Below are 16349 nucleotides of genomic sequence, written 5' to 3'. Positions count from 1 at the left end.
TGTACTCCGTACCACCTTTTCGTAGACTCGTAGAACAATCTAACAATCTACCACCTATACCCTCTGCTGACTTCTTTTGTGATAAATCTGCACTGTAAGTACGACCAACTTAAATGTCGAACTCTCGAACGTTCCTTCTATTCCATAGTCAGAGATAGGTGGCATGCGGCTCAGCACTAAGTTGCCCTCCCATCCCCGGATTCGTCACATCTCCAAAGTTGCATCTATCCCAAGTCCGAGACTATGCTTACAAGCATGTCAAACATGGTCAATCGATCAATGCCATCTTTGAGTACAGACGCAGACCCTCTCCAGGCACTCGATGGCGGGGTCGGAGCACACGTCCGTCGGCCGCTCAACCGCTCAGCCGATCTCAACCGTTGGCTCATAATTATTGTATCGCGTGGTTTGCAAATTACTGTATGCCACCATTGAAGCTCCATCAAGGCACATGGCGGATCTACCGGACCATCTCGCAATGCCGCCAGCGCCACCAGCGCTGAGGCATCTGTCTTCTGGAAGCCGTACTCACTCGCGCCTCTTCACTAGACGTACTGAGCCGACCAGAGAACGCGAAGTCTTTCGGTAACCAACACATCTACCACACATTGCGCCAGACCTGATATATCTCAGCTATCTACGACCATGGATCGACAGCTTCCAGGACACCGTCATACCCCATGTCGACCTCGCGACTCTGAATGAACGCTCCCCAGCGGGCTGCAACGATACCGCGCTTGCCGCATTCGCTCAGCTGGGAGCATTGCGACTCAATGCTCAACGGTGCTTCATCTCGCTCCTATCCTCTTCGACTGAATATGTCCTGGCAGAGAGTACGAGAACGCTATCACTTCAATACGACGGTTCGCATGCCAAACACGATGGACTTGTTCTCGGCACCGCTGCCTTTTCACGCGAGGACGCCATCACTCACCTCGCCAGCAACGATTGGCGCCGTGCATCATCTGCCCGCGAGCCGCCGCCCTCAAATGCACACTATTACACCGAAGGCCAATCCGCACATTGGCTCATTGTCAGCGACATGTCTACCCAAAGCCGTTTCCTCGACTTACCTCTTGTACAAGGCATGAACGACGACCCATTGCGCTTTATGTGCGCAGTGCCAATCAGATCCAAGTTAGGATCTCTCGTTGGCTCATATTGCATCATCGACACCAAACCGAGGTATGGCGTAAGCGCCGACGACATGACCTTCCTCGAGGACATGGCCAGTACAATCACAAATCATCTGGAAGCTATTGTGTCAACAGCCCGACAAGAAAGAGCGGAAAAACTTATCCAAGGCATTGGCTTGTTCAACACGGGCAAAGATACATTACGCCATTGGTGGATCACGAATGATGACGAGAAGAACAATAGAGCCCGTGGTTCTGTCGATGATACGGGACCCAATCGATCAGCACAGAGTGAACGTGTCAATCATGATCTCGGTCCCGAGGTCTCTGTCGAGACTCACGAACGGCACACGGTTCGTTCATCACGAGCTGCCAACGCCTCGCCGGGCACCACGCAAGATGCTGCTTCGAAAGACCTGCCCAAATCAACTTCGGTGAAGGATTTTGGCGCAGCTGACCGCGGTCCCCCAGCGTATGACAATTCCTCTAAGCAGGAAGATATCTCCAAGGCATCACACGAGGACCAGCCTCCAGGAATGTCGCCAAACACCGAATCTCGAGATTCACAGACATTTCCGGAAGAATATGAGAACAAAATGTTCAATCTGCAGAGCGAGGTGAAGCAAGCGTACTCTAGAGCCAGCAACTTGATTCGCGAATCTCTGGGCGCTGAAGGGGTACTGTTCTTGGATGCCAGTATGTCGCATGTATCGGAGCCTAGGCCAAAAGCAACCAGTGGAGAAGTCGAAGGATCAGCATTTGCATCGGTGTCTACGAACAACACATCCGACACCACCGATACCGACTCTCCAGAGTTCTCAAAGTCTCCAAGTTGCAGCGTCATGGGGTTCTCGACACGAGCAAAGTCAAGTTTGAAAGGGTTTGTTCCGTCAAAGAACCATCTCGGTCTATCCAGATCCTTTCAGAAGCGCCTCATGCGACGATATCCTAATGGCACTGTCTTCAATTTCTCCGAGAGTGGGTCGGTATATCCTAGTTCTGGTGAAGAAGGCTCTTCTGGTGGCGATGCTAGTGCAACTGGCTCGAGTGAAACCGTTCGAAAAGGCAAGACAACTCGTTCACGTTCTGCAAAGGATGGTGAAGCTTTGAGCGGAATCTTCAACGGAGCCAGCAGTATCGTATTTTTACCATTGTGGAACGTAGGTATATGATATTATGCGTCTCATATCTGTCGGTGAGCTAATAACGCCTCAAGGTATCTTCACAACGCTTCCGAGCAACTGCTCTTGTCTGGGTGGCTACACCGCTACGCCATTTTGATGTGAGCGAGGATGTGACTTACCTTCGTGCATTCTCCAACAGCATCATGGCCGAGGTAGCTCGCTTGGAAACAATCGCTGCCGACAATGCAAAAACTACGTTTATCTCTTCAGTGAGTCATGAATTGAGGTAAGCTTTGGTCTTCGTAGCTTTTGGTCTCTTCTTAACCAGCAACATCTAGATCTCCGCTTCATGGTGTTTTGGGGGGAGTTGAGTTCTTGGAAGGGACGAACCTCGACACGTTCCAGAGGGACATGACTGGCGCGGTGAAAATGGCAGGAATGACCCTACTTGACACGTGAGTATCGCTCCATGGAATGTCGACCAAGTCCTAATATTGCCAGCGTCGACAACATACTCGAGTTTGTGAAACTTGATCACAGCTCCCAGTCACAAGGACGGCGACAGCGAATTGCTTTGGACCAAGGTAGCTGCTCTACTGGTAATAATGAAGTGTTGATGGATCTTGGCAAAGTCACCGAAGAGTAAGTTTAGCATCCTAACCTACCCTAGTGAGCTTTTCCTGACAAGGGTTGGCAGCGTCGTTGAATCAGTCGTGATTGGACGACGCTTTGAGGTGATGGCCTCCAATATTCAAAGATCGTTCGAGTCTGGCACGGAGGAGGAAAATCTGCCTGAACCAGTCTCTGTATTTCTTACAATGCCCTCGCGCGACCATTGGTGGATCAAATCTTCGGTAAGAGTCAATCCTCCCTTGTCTGTAAACTTTCATTGCGTTCGCATTTGTCTCCTGATGACAATCAGAGGCGTCTAAGCCGTAGAGATGCACGATGATCTTAAGAACAGTGGAGTCCTTCTTAAATAGAACTCTCTGAGCACTGTTACGAGATGCGAATCTGATCTGGGTCGATCTTACATTTTGACAGCAACACGCGTGGCAGACTTTTGCATACGTAGAGACTGTAGAACCGAACCAGGAGCTGACATGTTAATAGCCTGGCTCGTGGACACGAATATTGACAAACCTCCTGGGCAATGCGTTGAAGTATACGAAAACTGGATCTGTGCAGATAACTATTGACATCGAGGATGCAATACAGACTACTGCAGAAGCCGAGTACCGACCAGTTGTTCTCACTGTACAGGATTCTGGCATCGGGATGACTTCAGACTTCATCAAATCAGGGTTGTTTGCCCCTTTCCAGCAGGAAGACACAAATTCAAAAGGCACAGGTCTCGGCATGTCTATTGTCAAGAGCATCGTTGCAAACATAGATGGAAAGATCCGTGTTTCAAGCGAGGTTAACAAAGGCACTAGAATTCGGTTCAGTCATGTGGCCAAGTTCTTGACCGAGCCGCCCAGCAGTGACGGTACTGATGATTATGTTGCTCTTGCTCTCGGTGCCATTCATCAGGACCAGTTGTGTTTGTTAACCAGTAAGGACGAAGCAGATGAACACGCTTTCAGATCGAGAGAGGCAGTCCTTCGGATTCTTCACCGGAGCTTGGGTCTTGAACCGTTCAAGGTCCATTTCAAGGAGTCCGAATCTTTAGGCAACTTTAACATGACGGTCGATCGCGATTTGTTCCACGAGGCGGAACACGACCGGAAAGCTTTGAAAGCCTTGTGTCAGAAGGTCATTCATCCTCAGCGTCTCATCGTCCTTGGCTCTTCGATCTACGAGGACACAAGCCATCGCGCCAAACAAGCCACCGAGACTTCCACAATCTACATCAACCAGCCGTGAGTTCGCCCACCTTGATAATCAGTCCGTCTACTGACAACAGCTTCTCAAAACAGGATCGGTCCACGCAAAATTGCCCGTGCCATTGTGCAAAGTATGCAGTACTCGCGTACTCCACTTGACATGAGTAACAGAGGCCCAAACCCGCTTTATGGCGTTTATTCACGTCAAGGATCCGTCTCCACACCGAGTGAAGGATCGCGAACAAGAGCTTCCACACTAGCTCTCCATCCTCCACAACCTTCATCCGAATCGTACTTCCCCACCACGGAAGGATCTCCGCAACGAAAGCAACCACAGAAACAGAAACAGAAACGACCCGAAACGAAGATGTCGAAACCAGAAAAGGTCGGATCGCCCGAGGAATCCTCAGCCAAAGAGACAACGAAACAGTTACTCCTCGTCGAGGACAATGAAATCAACATGAGGGTAAGCGATCCAAACTCCTCCGAAAACCCCTTCAAAACTTAGCCAAACACTTACACACCTCTTTCCAGCTCCTCGTCGCCCTAGTCAGAAAACTAAAACTCTCCTACCAATGCGCAGAAAACGGACTCGTCGCCGTAGAAAGATACACCGCCGACCCATCCTCCTTCCACCTAATCCTCATGGACATGTCCATGCCCGTGATGGACGGCTTCCGAGCCACCGAATTAATCCGCGCACACGAAAAGAAAAACAGCAATCCGAAACATTGCATGATTGCCGCGATAACGGGAGTCACCAGCGAACAAGCCAGAAAGGATGCTTTTTCGTCAGGGGTGGATAAATTCATGGCGAAACCGATTTCTATGAAGCAGATTCGGGCGTTGATTGAGGATATTTGAAGGGAGAGGGAAGGAAGAATATTATCCAGGGTGGGTTAGTTAGCTGTGGTTTTTTCTTCTTCTTCTCTTTACTGTTTTTTGCTTTTTTTTTATTTTACGTTACTTATAGAAACGACAGATGGATCACGGAACTCCAGGGAGGAGGGGTGGATAGAAGGCGCAGTTGGTGGTTCATTAGAAGGATTGTTTTTTTCGGGGCTTTCTTGAGCGCCAGGTTTGTCTTTGGGGGCTGTTCTGAGTATGCATATGATGTATATAGATGTAGGTTGTAGATGTAGATGTACCAATGTAGGTTTTAGGAAATGGCGGACTTGGGGAAAACGAACGAAGTTTTGTCGCACGCACAAACAATCAGAAAGCCACTCATGGTGTTAAATCGTCCGGCCATTGCGTGGTTATGAGTGGCATTGCTCCAGAGAGAGGGAGAGGATCCGAGAATTACATTGAGATTTCTGTTCAACTACATCCACTATTCGTTATACAGATTACACCATCTTATTTACAACTACACGTCATCCCTTCAGATAGACGTCTATACAAAGCTGTGCAGAATCAACTTCTCATAGTCCTTGACTGCAGTCTTGAGATCGGTGAGTGTGATGGCTTCGTGATCAGAGTGAGCGACAAGAATAGATCCAGGACCGTAGAGATATCTCTTCTGTCCGTCGAGCTTCTCGAGGTTAGGAATGTCAGTGCCGTAGTTGACGGTAATAGTTCCGAAGCCCTCGACATCATGATCGATATCGACAGGACCGTAACCCTTGCCTGCAAATACAATTTCAAACATTTCCTCATCTTCGTGACCAGGGAGTTTGAACTCTTCAGTGGCCTCCTTGATCACCTCGACAACACGCTTGCCGATGTCATCAGGTGTTCCAGCGGCGATTCTGATGGCGATTTGAGCGGTGGCGTTTTGAGCGACGACGTTCCCAGCGACACCGCCTTCGATTTTACCGAGGTTGATGGTGGTGGAGCCGTATTTGTCGCTCTTGGGGAGTTCGAGACCGAGTTGCATCAAGGCGGAGAGGGATTTGACCAGGACTTCGTTTGCGCTGCGGCCGAGCCAGGGGTAGCCGCTGTGTGCTGCCTTTCCGAAGGCGTTGATGGTGAAGCCTAGCATACCCTTGTGACCACTGTGGAACGTATCAGCACTGGTGATTGTCGATGAAACTTATGATGTCGAATACTCACGTAGCAAGTTTGCCCTCAGTGGGCTCACCGAAGATGATGGTCTTGGGTGTCAATTCCAATGCGTTGGCTGCACGCATACCATCGCCATGAACCTCCTCGCCAACAACGTAGAGCAAGGCAACATCATCCTTCTTCAACTTCTTCTCTGCCAGAAGCTTCTTGGTAGCGATGATTTGAGCCGCGACAGAAGCCTTGGCATCCACACTTCCACGTCCAGAGATGATGGTTTCGGAATCATTAGAGTATATTTTGTAGGGGTAGAAAGGAGGTACAGTGTCGATATGGCTGGAAATCAACAAATCGGGATTGCGGACCTTTCCAGGATAGGCCAGAATGTTGAGACGAGAGCTGTCGTGGTTGACCTTTTGAGTCTCAATGGTCCAGTCGTCATCTTTGAGATATTTGGATAACCACTTTCCAACATCGTATTCGTTGCCGCTGATGGATTCGGTGGTGATGAGATGACGGTGGAGCGAGATCAATTCTTTGGTCCATGATGAGCTGATGGTGTTGGGCTCGGAAGCGCCAATTGGTTGCTGATCCGCAGATACACTGGGAGCTGAGAGGCAGATAATCGCCAACGAGGCGAGCACAAGAGTTGAAAAATACATGGCGATGGTGATAATGAGTCAAGACTGGAAGGTTCTCAAGTTTGGAAGTTGCGATTCAGATGGGTATGACGTGATCGGCAAGCGCACCTTCCCAAGACATCAAGCGGTTCGCCGGCCGCCGGGCAAGAACGGCTTTTGAGAAAGTTGATATGGAAGATAGAAAACTGCAATGAGGTCGAATACTAGAAACTCTAATACGGCAACAAAGACATAATACGATGGCCCAAGCAGTCGAGTTATCGATCTAAGGATGTGTTCCACTGATTCCAGACCCAAAGACACATCGCCAAAAGATATCGCCAAAGGTGATCTAGCTAGGGACTATGCTCAGCAATTGAACAGTTCACTGGAGTCTCGAAGAAAGGCGCAGCTGTAACAGTTTTGAGTGATCTTCATTTGCTTTGGATATGACGTGAGAGAGGAGCAGAGAGCTGATATTAGAATTGCAAGAAAGCCCTCAATCTTCCTGTATATCACTTTCATGGTTCCGCTGTACCACTGAGTGATGACACTGCCTACTCAAGTAGTGTCTGAGATGTCCAATGCATCACAATCTCCTGCGATCATGCACTGGGCCCTGAGTTTTGAAACCGGAAAGAAGTTTGTACAGTTTATGAGCTTGTGACCTTGTTGGCAACCTCCTTGGCCTTATCCTCGACCTTGTGGGCAGCAGCCTTGGCTTGGCCTGCGATGTTGGAAGCCTCACTCTTGGCCTTGTCTTGCAACTCCTTACCACCGAAGCTAGCACGTGCGTGTTAGCATTGACTTGTCCAGTGATCAAGACCAGAGGGAGCAGTGTTTGTACGTACTTCCAGTAGTTGAGGTATCTGTATCCTTGGGTGACTTGTGCGCCGAAGTTGACGAAATGGCAACCGAACAAAAGGTAGTTTACGGGAGTGACGGCCATGGCGTAACGCATGAAGGTGGCAGAGTAACCGGTGAGAGCAAGAGTCATGGATCCCGAGATACTGTGGTGGAGATGTGCATTAGTTCCAAGCTCTTATGTAGTGAAGGATCGTCGCGGCGCGATAGGATATCGGGTGGGTTGGATTACATTTCGGGGTCCTTTTGTGTGTCCATGACGGCAGCGAGAGGAATACCAAAGTTGGATGCGGGGCCCCAGAAGTCTGTACAGAGGGTTTCATGTCAGTCTGCGGATTGAGTCGAGGGTGGCATGGTCGGTGACGGTCTCGCGCAAGACACCACGCCTTTGCAAGTGTTTAATCGCGGCGCAATGCCGGACTCCATGCGGAGCTGAGGAAGGAGCAACTCACGGGTCGAGCAGAGGTAGTCGGTGTAGGGGTTTGAGCGAATCTTCGCATTGAGGGCCTTGATTGCTGCCGCCATCTTGTCTAGTTGTGATATGGGTATAGAGGTCGAAGGGAAGATGTTTCACGGCGTCTTGGACAACTTCCGGCTGACGGCCGCGCTCAACTGCGACGCCCGCTATCGGGAACCGCTGACCGAGCGGAGAAGACTTCCCTAACGCCGGCTCCATCACGTGGGTTGGTCATCTTCGATGTGAAGGCATGGTAAGCAGTCAATGAAGCTTCTGAATAACGAGGACAGTCTAGCATGTAGAGCTTTTCGCCATGTGCACAACCAGTCAAGTCCGTGTTGTCAAGGCTATATATCATCTTGCGTCGCACTTGAACACAGCAGTTGATGCCCAACTCACGGCACTCACTACGAGCGCGAGTGGATATAAACCCAACGAGATTTGAATAGACTCACTGAGATATAGTCAATCCATCTCTGATCAGTTAAAGTCGTTATCCAAACTATCAGGAGTGAAGACATGGAGTGAGGCTACCGGGTTGGTCTGAGGTCGGAGTCCAAAGCCTTGGCAAGAAGCGGATCGGAAGTTTCCGTCGACCGCACAGCGCACGATTTTGCAGCCACACAGCTGGTAAGTTGAATTCCTCACCTGCGACACTTTCCTTCTTCGACCACATCGCCCAATACCGACGAAATGGTGAGCACAATCCCGCCTCTGCGGCAGGGAGCCACGGTCTGCATCTATAGCAACAACAACGACGACGACGATTCGCGCCTCGCCACTTCTGCGCTCGACACCCGCAACGCGCTCACGCGATTCGGATGTGGTTGAAGGAAAACAGAAAGAAAAAGAAAAAAAGAGTCGGAAACATGCCACATCCTGTTCAACACTCGTTGCAGGCATACAACCAACACCAATTGTCGTCGTCGTTGTCGTCGTCGACAGATGCAGGCCTGCCCTCTCCCTAGCCTGTGGACAAACATAAATGGATGAACACACTTCCTAACACATTCTGTGCAGGCACGCGGACAGAACTCCAAGCAGCAGGCTGACCAGCTCTCCGGCGACAATGCCGGCAAGGACAAGTCCGGCAACCCCATGCGCGAGCTCCGCATCTCCAAGCTCGTCCTGAACATCTCGGTTGGTGAGTCTGGTGACAGACTTACTCGTGCCGCCAAGGTTCTCGAGCAGCTGTCTGGTCAGACTCCCGTCTACTCCAAGGCCCGCTACACCGTCCGTACCTTCGGTATCCGCCGTAACGAGAAGATCGCCGTCCACGTCACCGTCCGTGGCCCCAAGGCCGAGGAGATCATCGAGCGTGGTCTTAAGGTCAAGGAGTACGAGCTCCGCAAGCGCAACTTCTCTGAGACCGGAAACTTTGGCTTCGGTATCAACGAGCACATCGATCTCGGTATCAAGTACGACCCTGGTATTGGTATCTACGGTATGGACTTCTACTGCTGCATGTAAGTTATATCGCCTCACCTTTGCCGTCATCAACAAATACTGACAGCCTTCTCAGGGAGCGCCCCGGTGAGCGTGTCGCTCGTCGCCGCCGTTGCAAGACCAAGGTTGGTGCCTCTCACCGCATCAACCAGGCCGAGACCGTCAAGTGGTTCAAGAACAGATTCGAGGGTATTGTCCGATAAATGCTTTCGCTTCTTATGACCACAACAAAAGAGGCAGTCGAGGGTTGAACGAAAAATCTTTCCAAAGGTGCTGGCGCAGGGCAGGTGGGACATGATTCAAGCAAAAGGTCCTTGTGTATGTAATCCATACACAAAACCCACAACAAAAACAAAATTTTGTTCCAAGGCCTATCTCAAAGACTCGCAAAGAGCAAGATCACTTCTATAATGGAGGCGTGCATGTTCTTCATCCCGCCGAATAACCATTGATCGCTGCTCAGCAGTCCCCCAAACTCTTCGATTCCCTCGTGTTGTTTTCATGTGACCCTTGTTGTAATACTTCCTGGTGAGTCCGTAACTGTCTGGCCGATTATACTGCTGCCCAACTTGCCGCATGCTGCTTTAATAAAATATTCGGCTCGGTCCATGTCTTCATTATTGGAACACCTGAAGTTCTAGCCTCTGCTCAAGTGCATGTTGGTGAAGCCAAATTAACCAGCCAGTCGGGCATTCGACAAACCATCAAGTTTTGTTTGTGAGATGAGTACTCGAGTAGAACCTGTCACTGTATTGCTGGACGATGCTCCGTACGCTAATACCTCTCCGTTCAGAAGCATCAGGATACCACCGAAATATTGGTGTTTCGAAAGTGCATGTTTCTGGTGTCACCCTGTTCATCAATCCACATCAACTTTATTCCACACCAGATGTATACTATCGTTTCGTCGAGGATGTCTAGAATCTGCTGCTTGCCAACATGGTTTCTACGCATTCTTTTGGATGATTTAATTTCGCGTTGCTGTATTCATCGGAGCTTCGCTGTGACAATTGAGAATGGCATCTACGGTCTTGACCACCAACCCTGTTGTTAAACCCTCTCGTTAACTACTTCGATCTCATGGCACACAAAGAAACAGAGCGAGCGGCGATCTTATTAAACATCCTCAGAGCCATGATGAGAAACTATCCAAACTTCGCGCTTCGAAGAATGTATATGCTCCATGTATAAGGGAAGGGCTACAGCAGACTGTTCGCAAGGTAGAATTAACCCAAGAGGATACGTCAAGGCTCGGTGGTTTACATCTTCTCGAGAAGACAGAAAAGTGAAGACGCATCCCGGACCACAACCCATGGATTTTTATCGTGTAACAATAACAAGAGGGTCCAAAAGAGTTGTTCGAGGTCAACGGGTTGGATCGAGGGAGCTGTTGCAGATGACGCCGGACAAGGGACCTGAGGCGGGCAGTTAGCAAAACTAAGCCCGATTAGGGAAAGTGCAAACAAAGCAGCACATGCATGTGGATTTGTTGATGTTACACCAGATTCGAGGGGACCGCAAAAACAACATCCAAACAGCATTAGCCAATTCATACACCGACACGCCCTGGCGGCTGTCATTCTCATCCCGTCGCCCTTCTCTTTGCGCGCAATTGGCCCAATCCCGAATACGACACATCTTCGACACAAACATGGCCGTCGGCGCAATCGACGGTGCCTCGTCCATCACTGTCGCCGTTCGCGTTCGACCTTTCACAATCCGGGAAGCTGCTCAATTGACCCGCGTCGATGATGGACCTCTGTTCTTGGGCGATGGCTCGCTTGCCGCTGCGCCAGTCCAACGTCATGCTGGCAAGGGCATCCGATCCGTCATCAAGGTCATGGATGAGAAATGCTTGTAAGTTGGACCTGCACTTCTCTTGTACGGCATACTAACACATCTGCTAGGATATTTGACCCGGAAGACTCGTCAACTCAAGGACGATTGCGACCCGGCATGGGAGGAAAGAGAACAAAAGACCAGCCTTTCACCTTCGACCGAGTCTTTGACGACAACACAACCCAAGCCGAAGTCTACGAAGCTACGACCAAGAACCTCCTCGACAGTGTCTTTGACGGCTACAACGCTACTGTCTTCGCCTACGGTGCCACAGGTTGCGGAAAGACACACACCATCACGTACGTGCTATCAGAGGAAAGCGCAAGCCGACACGACTGACACATCGAGCAGAGGTACAGCGCAACAACCGGGTATCATCTTCCTGACCATGCAAGAGATGTTTGAGAGGATTGGTGAGATGCAAGAGGAGAAGCAGACCGAGGTCACTCTTTCGTACCTTGAAATCTACAATGAAACTATCCGAGACTTGCTCATCCCAGTGGGCGAGGTAACCAAACGAGGTCAAGGCTTGATGCTGCGCGAAGATGCCAACCAGGCTGTTTCAGTGGCAGGCCTCACCTCGCACCGCCCGCAAAACGTGCGTACCGTCCAGCATCAGCCACCGCGCCCCCTCTCGGCTAACAAGTACTCAGGTGAACGAAGTTATGGACATGCTCATTCGAGGAAACGAGAATCGAACTCAATCACCCACCGAGGCCAACGCAACTTCTTCCAGATCCCACGCCGTCTTGCAAATCAACGTCGCCCAGAAAGATCGCAATGCCGGTCACTCCGAGCCTACCACTTTCGCAACCCTCTCCATCATCGATTTGGCTGGATCTGAAAGAGCTTCGGCAACAAAGAATCGCGGTGAGCGCTTGCTCGAGGGTGCCAACATTAACAAGTCTCTGCTGTCGCTCGGATCATGTATCAATGCCCTGTGCGACCCGCGCAAGAAGAACCATGTGCCATACCGCAACAGTAAACTCACCCGTCTTCTCAAGTTCAGTTTGGGCGGAAACTGCAGAACCGTCATGATCGTCTGTGTCAGTCCCAGCTCTGTACACTTTGACGAAACACAAAACACCCTTCGATACGCCAACAGAGCCAAAAACATCCAGACCAAAGCCGTGCGCAACGTCTATAATGTCGACCGCCATGTCAAGGACTATCTCAAGAAAATCGACGAACAGATGGCTCTCATCAAGGATCTACAAGCACAACACAAGGAGTTCGAGTCTCTCGCCTTCACGAAGTTCAAGAAGGTCGATGACAAGAGGAGTGCACTTTTGAAGGAGTCTTTGGCCAGAATCCGAGCAGCGTACGACCACTCAAGTGACGAGAGGAAAGAGCATATCAACAACATGAAAAGATTGCGACAAATTGAGCGCAGAATTGGTCTCATCTCTGCCTGGATCGGTAGTTTCGACCAGATATGTGAGAATCGCGAGGATGAAGAGCCCCCGATCAGCCTAACTTCAATGCGCAAAACTGCTGCAGGAATTATTGTCGAGCTCGAAGGTAGCAGACAGCACTACCACAAGCGTCTAGCCAAGGCGAATTGGGAACGCTCTCTTGATACTGCTCTTCAGAATGGAATTCGTCAGATGCAAGAAGTCGATACCTCAACAACCGCAACATCGCCAGCAGTTGCAAGTCTCAAGCAGGAAGTTGAAGTGCTGAGAAGCAGAGCAGAAAGAGAAACACAATCAGCTGTTCTTGATCAAGAAAGAACTGGTGATGCAGCAATCGTACAGGTATTGCTACAGGCACACTTCGAGACCATTGCCATCCTTGGTCAGATCATGCAAATGGACGAGGAGGAAGCTGTGAAAGCAGCCAAGAATGTTCTTGTAAAACTACTCAACTCATGTACGGAAGCAACCTCACAAGTCATCCGTCCAGACGGCGGGCTTGCCATCATCGAAGCAGTACCGCCAACGAAATCTGGAACACCCAAGAAGAAGAAGGCTGTCAATTTGGCCGGCCCTTCCCCGATAAAATCGAAAATTCGCCCAAGTTTAAATCCTCCGCAATTCAGACAGTCTCCTAACTTGGGACCATCTCCTGCATCCCCTAGAAGAAGGAAGCTAGGAGCTGCTAGAAAGTCAGTAGCTTTTGGCGGAACACCAAAGAAGAAGTCTCCAGTCAAGACGACGAAACGTGGCGTGAGATGGCGAGATGATACTGAAGATGGTAAACTGGAAGAGTTCCAGCCTACTCCACCAGGGCTGGATTCGTCGCTTAATGAGCCTTCTCTTCCGGACCTGTCACAATACGCTACATCACAACCTCAATCGAGCGACAACTCAGATAACTTCGACTCCAGCCCGATTCCTCCACCACCAGTGCCGTCATCGGAGCTTCGCTCAAAGAACAGCCGTTTCCAAGCGGGTTTCCTCAAAAAGGCCGATGGTTCGCCTGTGATGCCAGCACTCTCCAGTCTTGCAACGGCAGCCTCAGAGAACCTATCTCCTTTGCGCGAGATTGAAGCTAACAGCGCGTCTCAACCGAAACGATCGCCAATCCCGATCCGCCTACAAAAAGCCGCTGAATTTGCAAGCGACGAACATGTAGGCAGCAGTGCCTCTGACAACGACGATCCCACGAGATCATTGCAAGACTCGGCACTACAAATCCAGTCAGCAATGCGCAGACGAGTATCATCTGGCTCGATCAGACATCGCAGACGCAGTCCAGCAGCACAAGCAAGCGGCTCACCCAACTCAGCCAACGAGAACAATCTCTTCACCGCAAGCCACGCCCGTAGAATGGTCAAGAGCGAAAAGGCCGAGGGAACTCACGTTCTGAGTCCTCGCTCAGCTCCTGTGGTAAAAAATGCACCCAGCATTTCCAACCTACGAACTGTGTCCCGGGAGAGCAACATTGGCGGAAGTATGCGTGTGGCTCCCATACGTACGCAAAGCATGGCTGCAAGGAAGGATGTCCCCTCAGCCAAGACTGTCTGGAGGTAGTCCTGTATCTTCAAGATTCACATTTCGTATCTCTTTGTTGTTCCCTCATGGCATATGGATATGGTGGAAGGCGTTTGGTTCGTTTGAGAGTAAAAAGATCTGGTACTACAAAATGCATCTGGTACATCATGTTTGTTGTAAAGGTTGGCGTCTCTTTTTTCCCTTTTCTTTTGGATGCTGTTGTGTCGACTACGTTTGTGTAACCCCTCTTGTCGGTTGCCCGAAGTCAAGACATATAGCGGCATTAGCGACCCTCTTCTACTGCTACCGTGGCATCGGATGGTGTCAATTAAAATGTCATGTTTGTCAAATTCACCAGTGCACTCAAATTCTGGGATACCCGAAGTGAAGATCCATGAAAACCAAACTACCTGATAGAGAAACAGGAAACAATCATGGCGACATCAACTATTCCCTTTGTAGCCCCAAGTGCCGTCCACAAAGAACAGGTTTTTTTTTTGGCCCAAAAGCGCAGAGAAGTCCGCTCATAGTCGAAAGAAACCCCTTCTCGAACAAGAGCTTGGAAATTGATCGCATCTGCGAAACATGAGACGCGCAACAATCTACAGTAATTCAGGATTTTTCACAAAACCAACAAAGACTGGGAAAGTCCAAACGAGACCATATTCCCTCTCGATGCGAGTGAGTGGTGTGTGGTGTGGTGTGGTGTGGTGTGGTGTATACTCTGAGCCAAAACACATATCCAGATATCACTGATCAGGAAAGCTCCATCCACCGACATATGCACACATACACACACTCATACGTACAACACAATCCCTCCCAAGTCCAATTTCCGAAACCTCGCCCACAACACAGAGCAAAGCCACATCATCTCTCCACCAACCTCGGAACCAACATCCCATCCCATCCCATCCCTCTCAATCCAAGATCCAAAAACCCCCCCAATACATTCAACCACATTCAACACATCCATCCACATGTGCAAATACCGCATGGTGTATTGGCTGTCATGCCACCACACAACCAAAGATGCCATTTTCTGCCCCACAGCCGAAGTTCGAAATTATTCTCTCTGTGCGGGTTGGGATCATGTTGGTAGGGAATGTCAGAGTGTCACTGGTGCGGGCGAGGTGTTTGTTCCTGTGTTGCCGGGTTGGTGTGAGGTTTGTTTGGATAAGAGAGGTTTGGGGGGTGGGGGTGGTGGATAGTGGGGGATGTATGGGATGGAGGTGAAGAAGGTAGAGGGGGGTGGGTTGGAAGGGAGGGAGGGATTCGCAACGATTTATAATTGTGGCGTTAATGGAGTCTACTCCGATGGAATAAGGTTGCAATGTCAATTTTTGTGTCATGTATCGGGTGTACCTTGTTGTCTAGTTGCTTAGAGGGGACAAGAAGAATACTCGGTTGATCTGATCTAATCTTTCTTCTGTCCAATCGAACTTTTTGGAAGAGATATAAGATCCTGACAGGGATAAGTGTTAAAGTTCTAGCTACATTAGACGGACTAGTCAAATGCTCGAAGTTGTTTGTATCAAAGTTTGATGAATATTGTTAGATAGGATATGGCATCTTTCATTAGATTAGATGTAGGAAGTTACGACTCCCGAGTCGAGCTTAGGCATCGATGTAAATAATGCATAGCTTACGTATGCCATAAGTACTGCCATCAATCATTACGGAAGTATGCCGAACCATGTTCATTAATGATGGTATAGATGCTCGCAAACTTCGGAAAGCCGGAAAGTGCAAACATGGAGGTTAAACAACTTCCTTGTTTAGGAGCCTAGAAAGTCATCGATATAACAGAGCAATAGCAGACTAATGTTGCTTTAGAAGATGGCGCACTTAAGCCCGACAGATGGATAGATATCCTATCCGATCTTCTTAACGACCTAGGCTTCACACTCGAATCCTGCTAGAAGTTACCACAAAACAGACTCTATCCCTAATTTCGGAACGCGAACCCTACTCGAGTAGTCTCGACTCTCACAATACAACCTCCCGGTGTGCTAAACTTTGTCACGCGTACAACTGTAGAACAGCACAATCTCAGCATTGTTAGGGGTAGCCTCCACTGAGAGCGTGGTAATTGGC

At 49.7% G+C, this 16349-nt stretch overlaps 5 protein-coding genes across 5 annotated transcripts; 3 read left to right on the top strand and 2 right to left on the bottom strand.

Annotated features, from left to right (window-relative positions):
• The first annotated feature begins 274 nt into the window (after window positions 1-274).
• M438DRAFT_348278 (uncharacterized protein) lies at window positions 275-5336 on the top strand. Its single transcript, XM_029906106.1, has 9 exons — window positions 275-585; window positions 634-2296; window positions 2353-2546; window positions 2599-2715; window positions 2762-2902; window positions 2958-3114; window positions 3374-4122; window positions 4180-4552; window positions 4621-5336. The coding sequence occupies exons 1-9, from the start codon at window positions 452-454 to the stop codon at window positions 4948-4950; spliced, it is 3858 nt and encodes a 1285-aa protein (XP_029757370.1). The 5' UTR covers window positions 275-451; the 3' UTR covers window positions 4951-5336.
• A 33-nt stretch (window positions 5337-5369) lies between these two features.
• On the bottom strand, window positions 5370-6785 carry M438DRAFT_368070 (Zn-dependent exopeptidase). The gene is made up of 2 exons (XM_029908016.1): window positions 6142-6785; window positions 5370-6083 (listed from the first exon to the last, which is right to left on the bottom strand). Exons 1-2 carry the CDS (start codon window positions 6750-6752, stop codon window positions 5483-5485), a joined length of 1212 nt encoding a protein of 403 aa, XP_029757369.1. The 5' UTR covers window positions 6753-6785; the 3' UTR covers window positions 5370-5482.
• Window positions 6786-6934: 149 nt separating this feature from the next.
• On the bottom strand, window positions 6935-8129 carry M438DRAFT_348275 (small nuclear ribonucleo protein B and B'). Its single transcript, XM_029906105.1, has 4 exons — window positions 8027-8129; window positions 7807-7879; window positions 7562-7720; window positions 6935-7493 (listed from the first exon to the last, which is right to left on the bottom strand). The coding sequence occupies exons 1-4, from the start codon at window positions 8097-8099 to the stop codon at window positions 7364-7366; spliced, it is 435 nt and encodes a 144-aa protein (XP_029757368.1). The 5' UTR covers window positions 8100-8129; the 3' UTR covers window positions 6935-7363.
• Window positions 8130-8704: 575 nt separating this feature from the next.
• On the top strand, window positions 8705-9849 carry M438DRAFT_348274 (60S ribosomal protein L11). Its single transcript, XM_029906104.1, has 3 exons — window positions 8705-8727; window positions 9052-9497; window positions 9554-9849. The coding sequence occupies exons 1-3, from the start codon at window positions 8725-8727 to the stop codon at window positions 9678-9680; spliced, it is 576 nt and encodes a 191-aa protein (XP_029757367.1). The 5' UTR covers window positions 8705-8724; the 3' UTR covers window positions 9681-9849.
• Window positions 9850-10829: 980 nt separating this feature from the next.
• M438DRAFT_348272 (kinesin-domain-containing protein) lies at window positions 10830-14670 on the top strand. Its single transcript, XM_029906103.1, has 4 exons — window positions 10830-11334; window positions 11385-11615; window positions 11668-11914; window positions 11970-14670. Exons 1-4 carry the CDS (start codon window positions 11129-11131, stop codon window positions 14289-14291), a joined length of 3006 nt encoding a protein of 1001 aa, XP_029757366.1. The 5' UTR covers window positions 10830-11128; the 3' UTR covers window positions 14292-14670.
• Window positions 14671-16349: the final 1679 nt, after the last annotated feature.

This window comes from Aureobasidium pullulans (genome assembly GCF_000721785.1).
Source record: "Aureobasidium pullulans EXF-150 unplaced genomic scaffold scaffold_20, whole genome shotgun sequence".
Taxonomy (NCBI): domain Eukaryota; kingdom Fungi; phylum Ascomycota; class Dothideomycetes; order Dothideales; family Saccotheciaceae; genus Aureobasidium; species Aureobasidium pullulans.
Note: the sequence above shows the minus strand (reverse complement) of the source record. Positions and strands in the feature narration are given on the sequence as shown.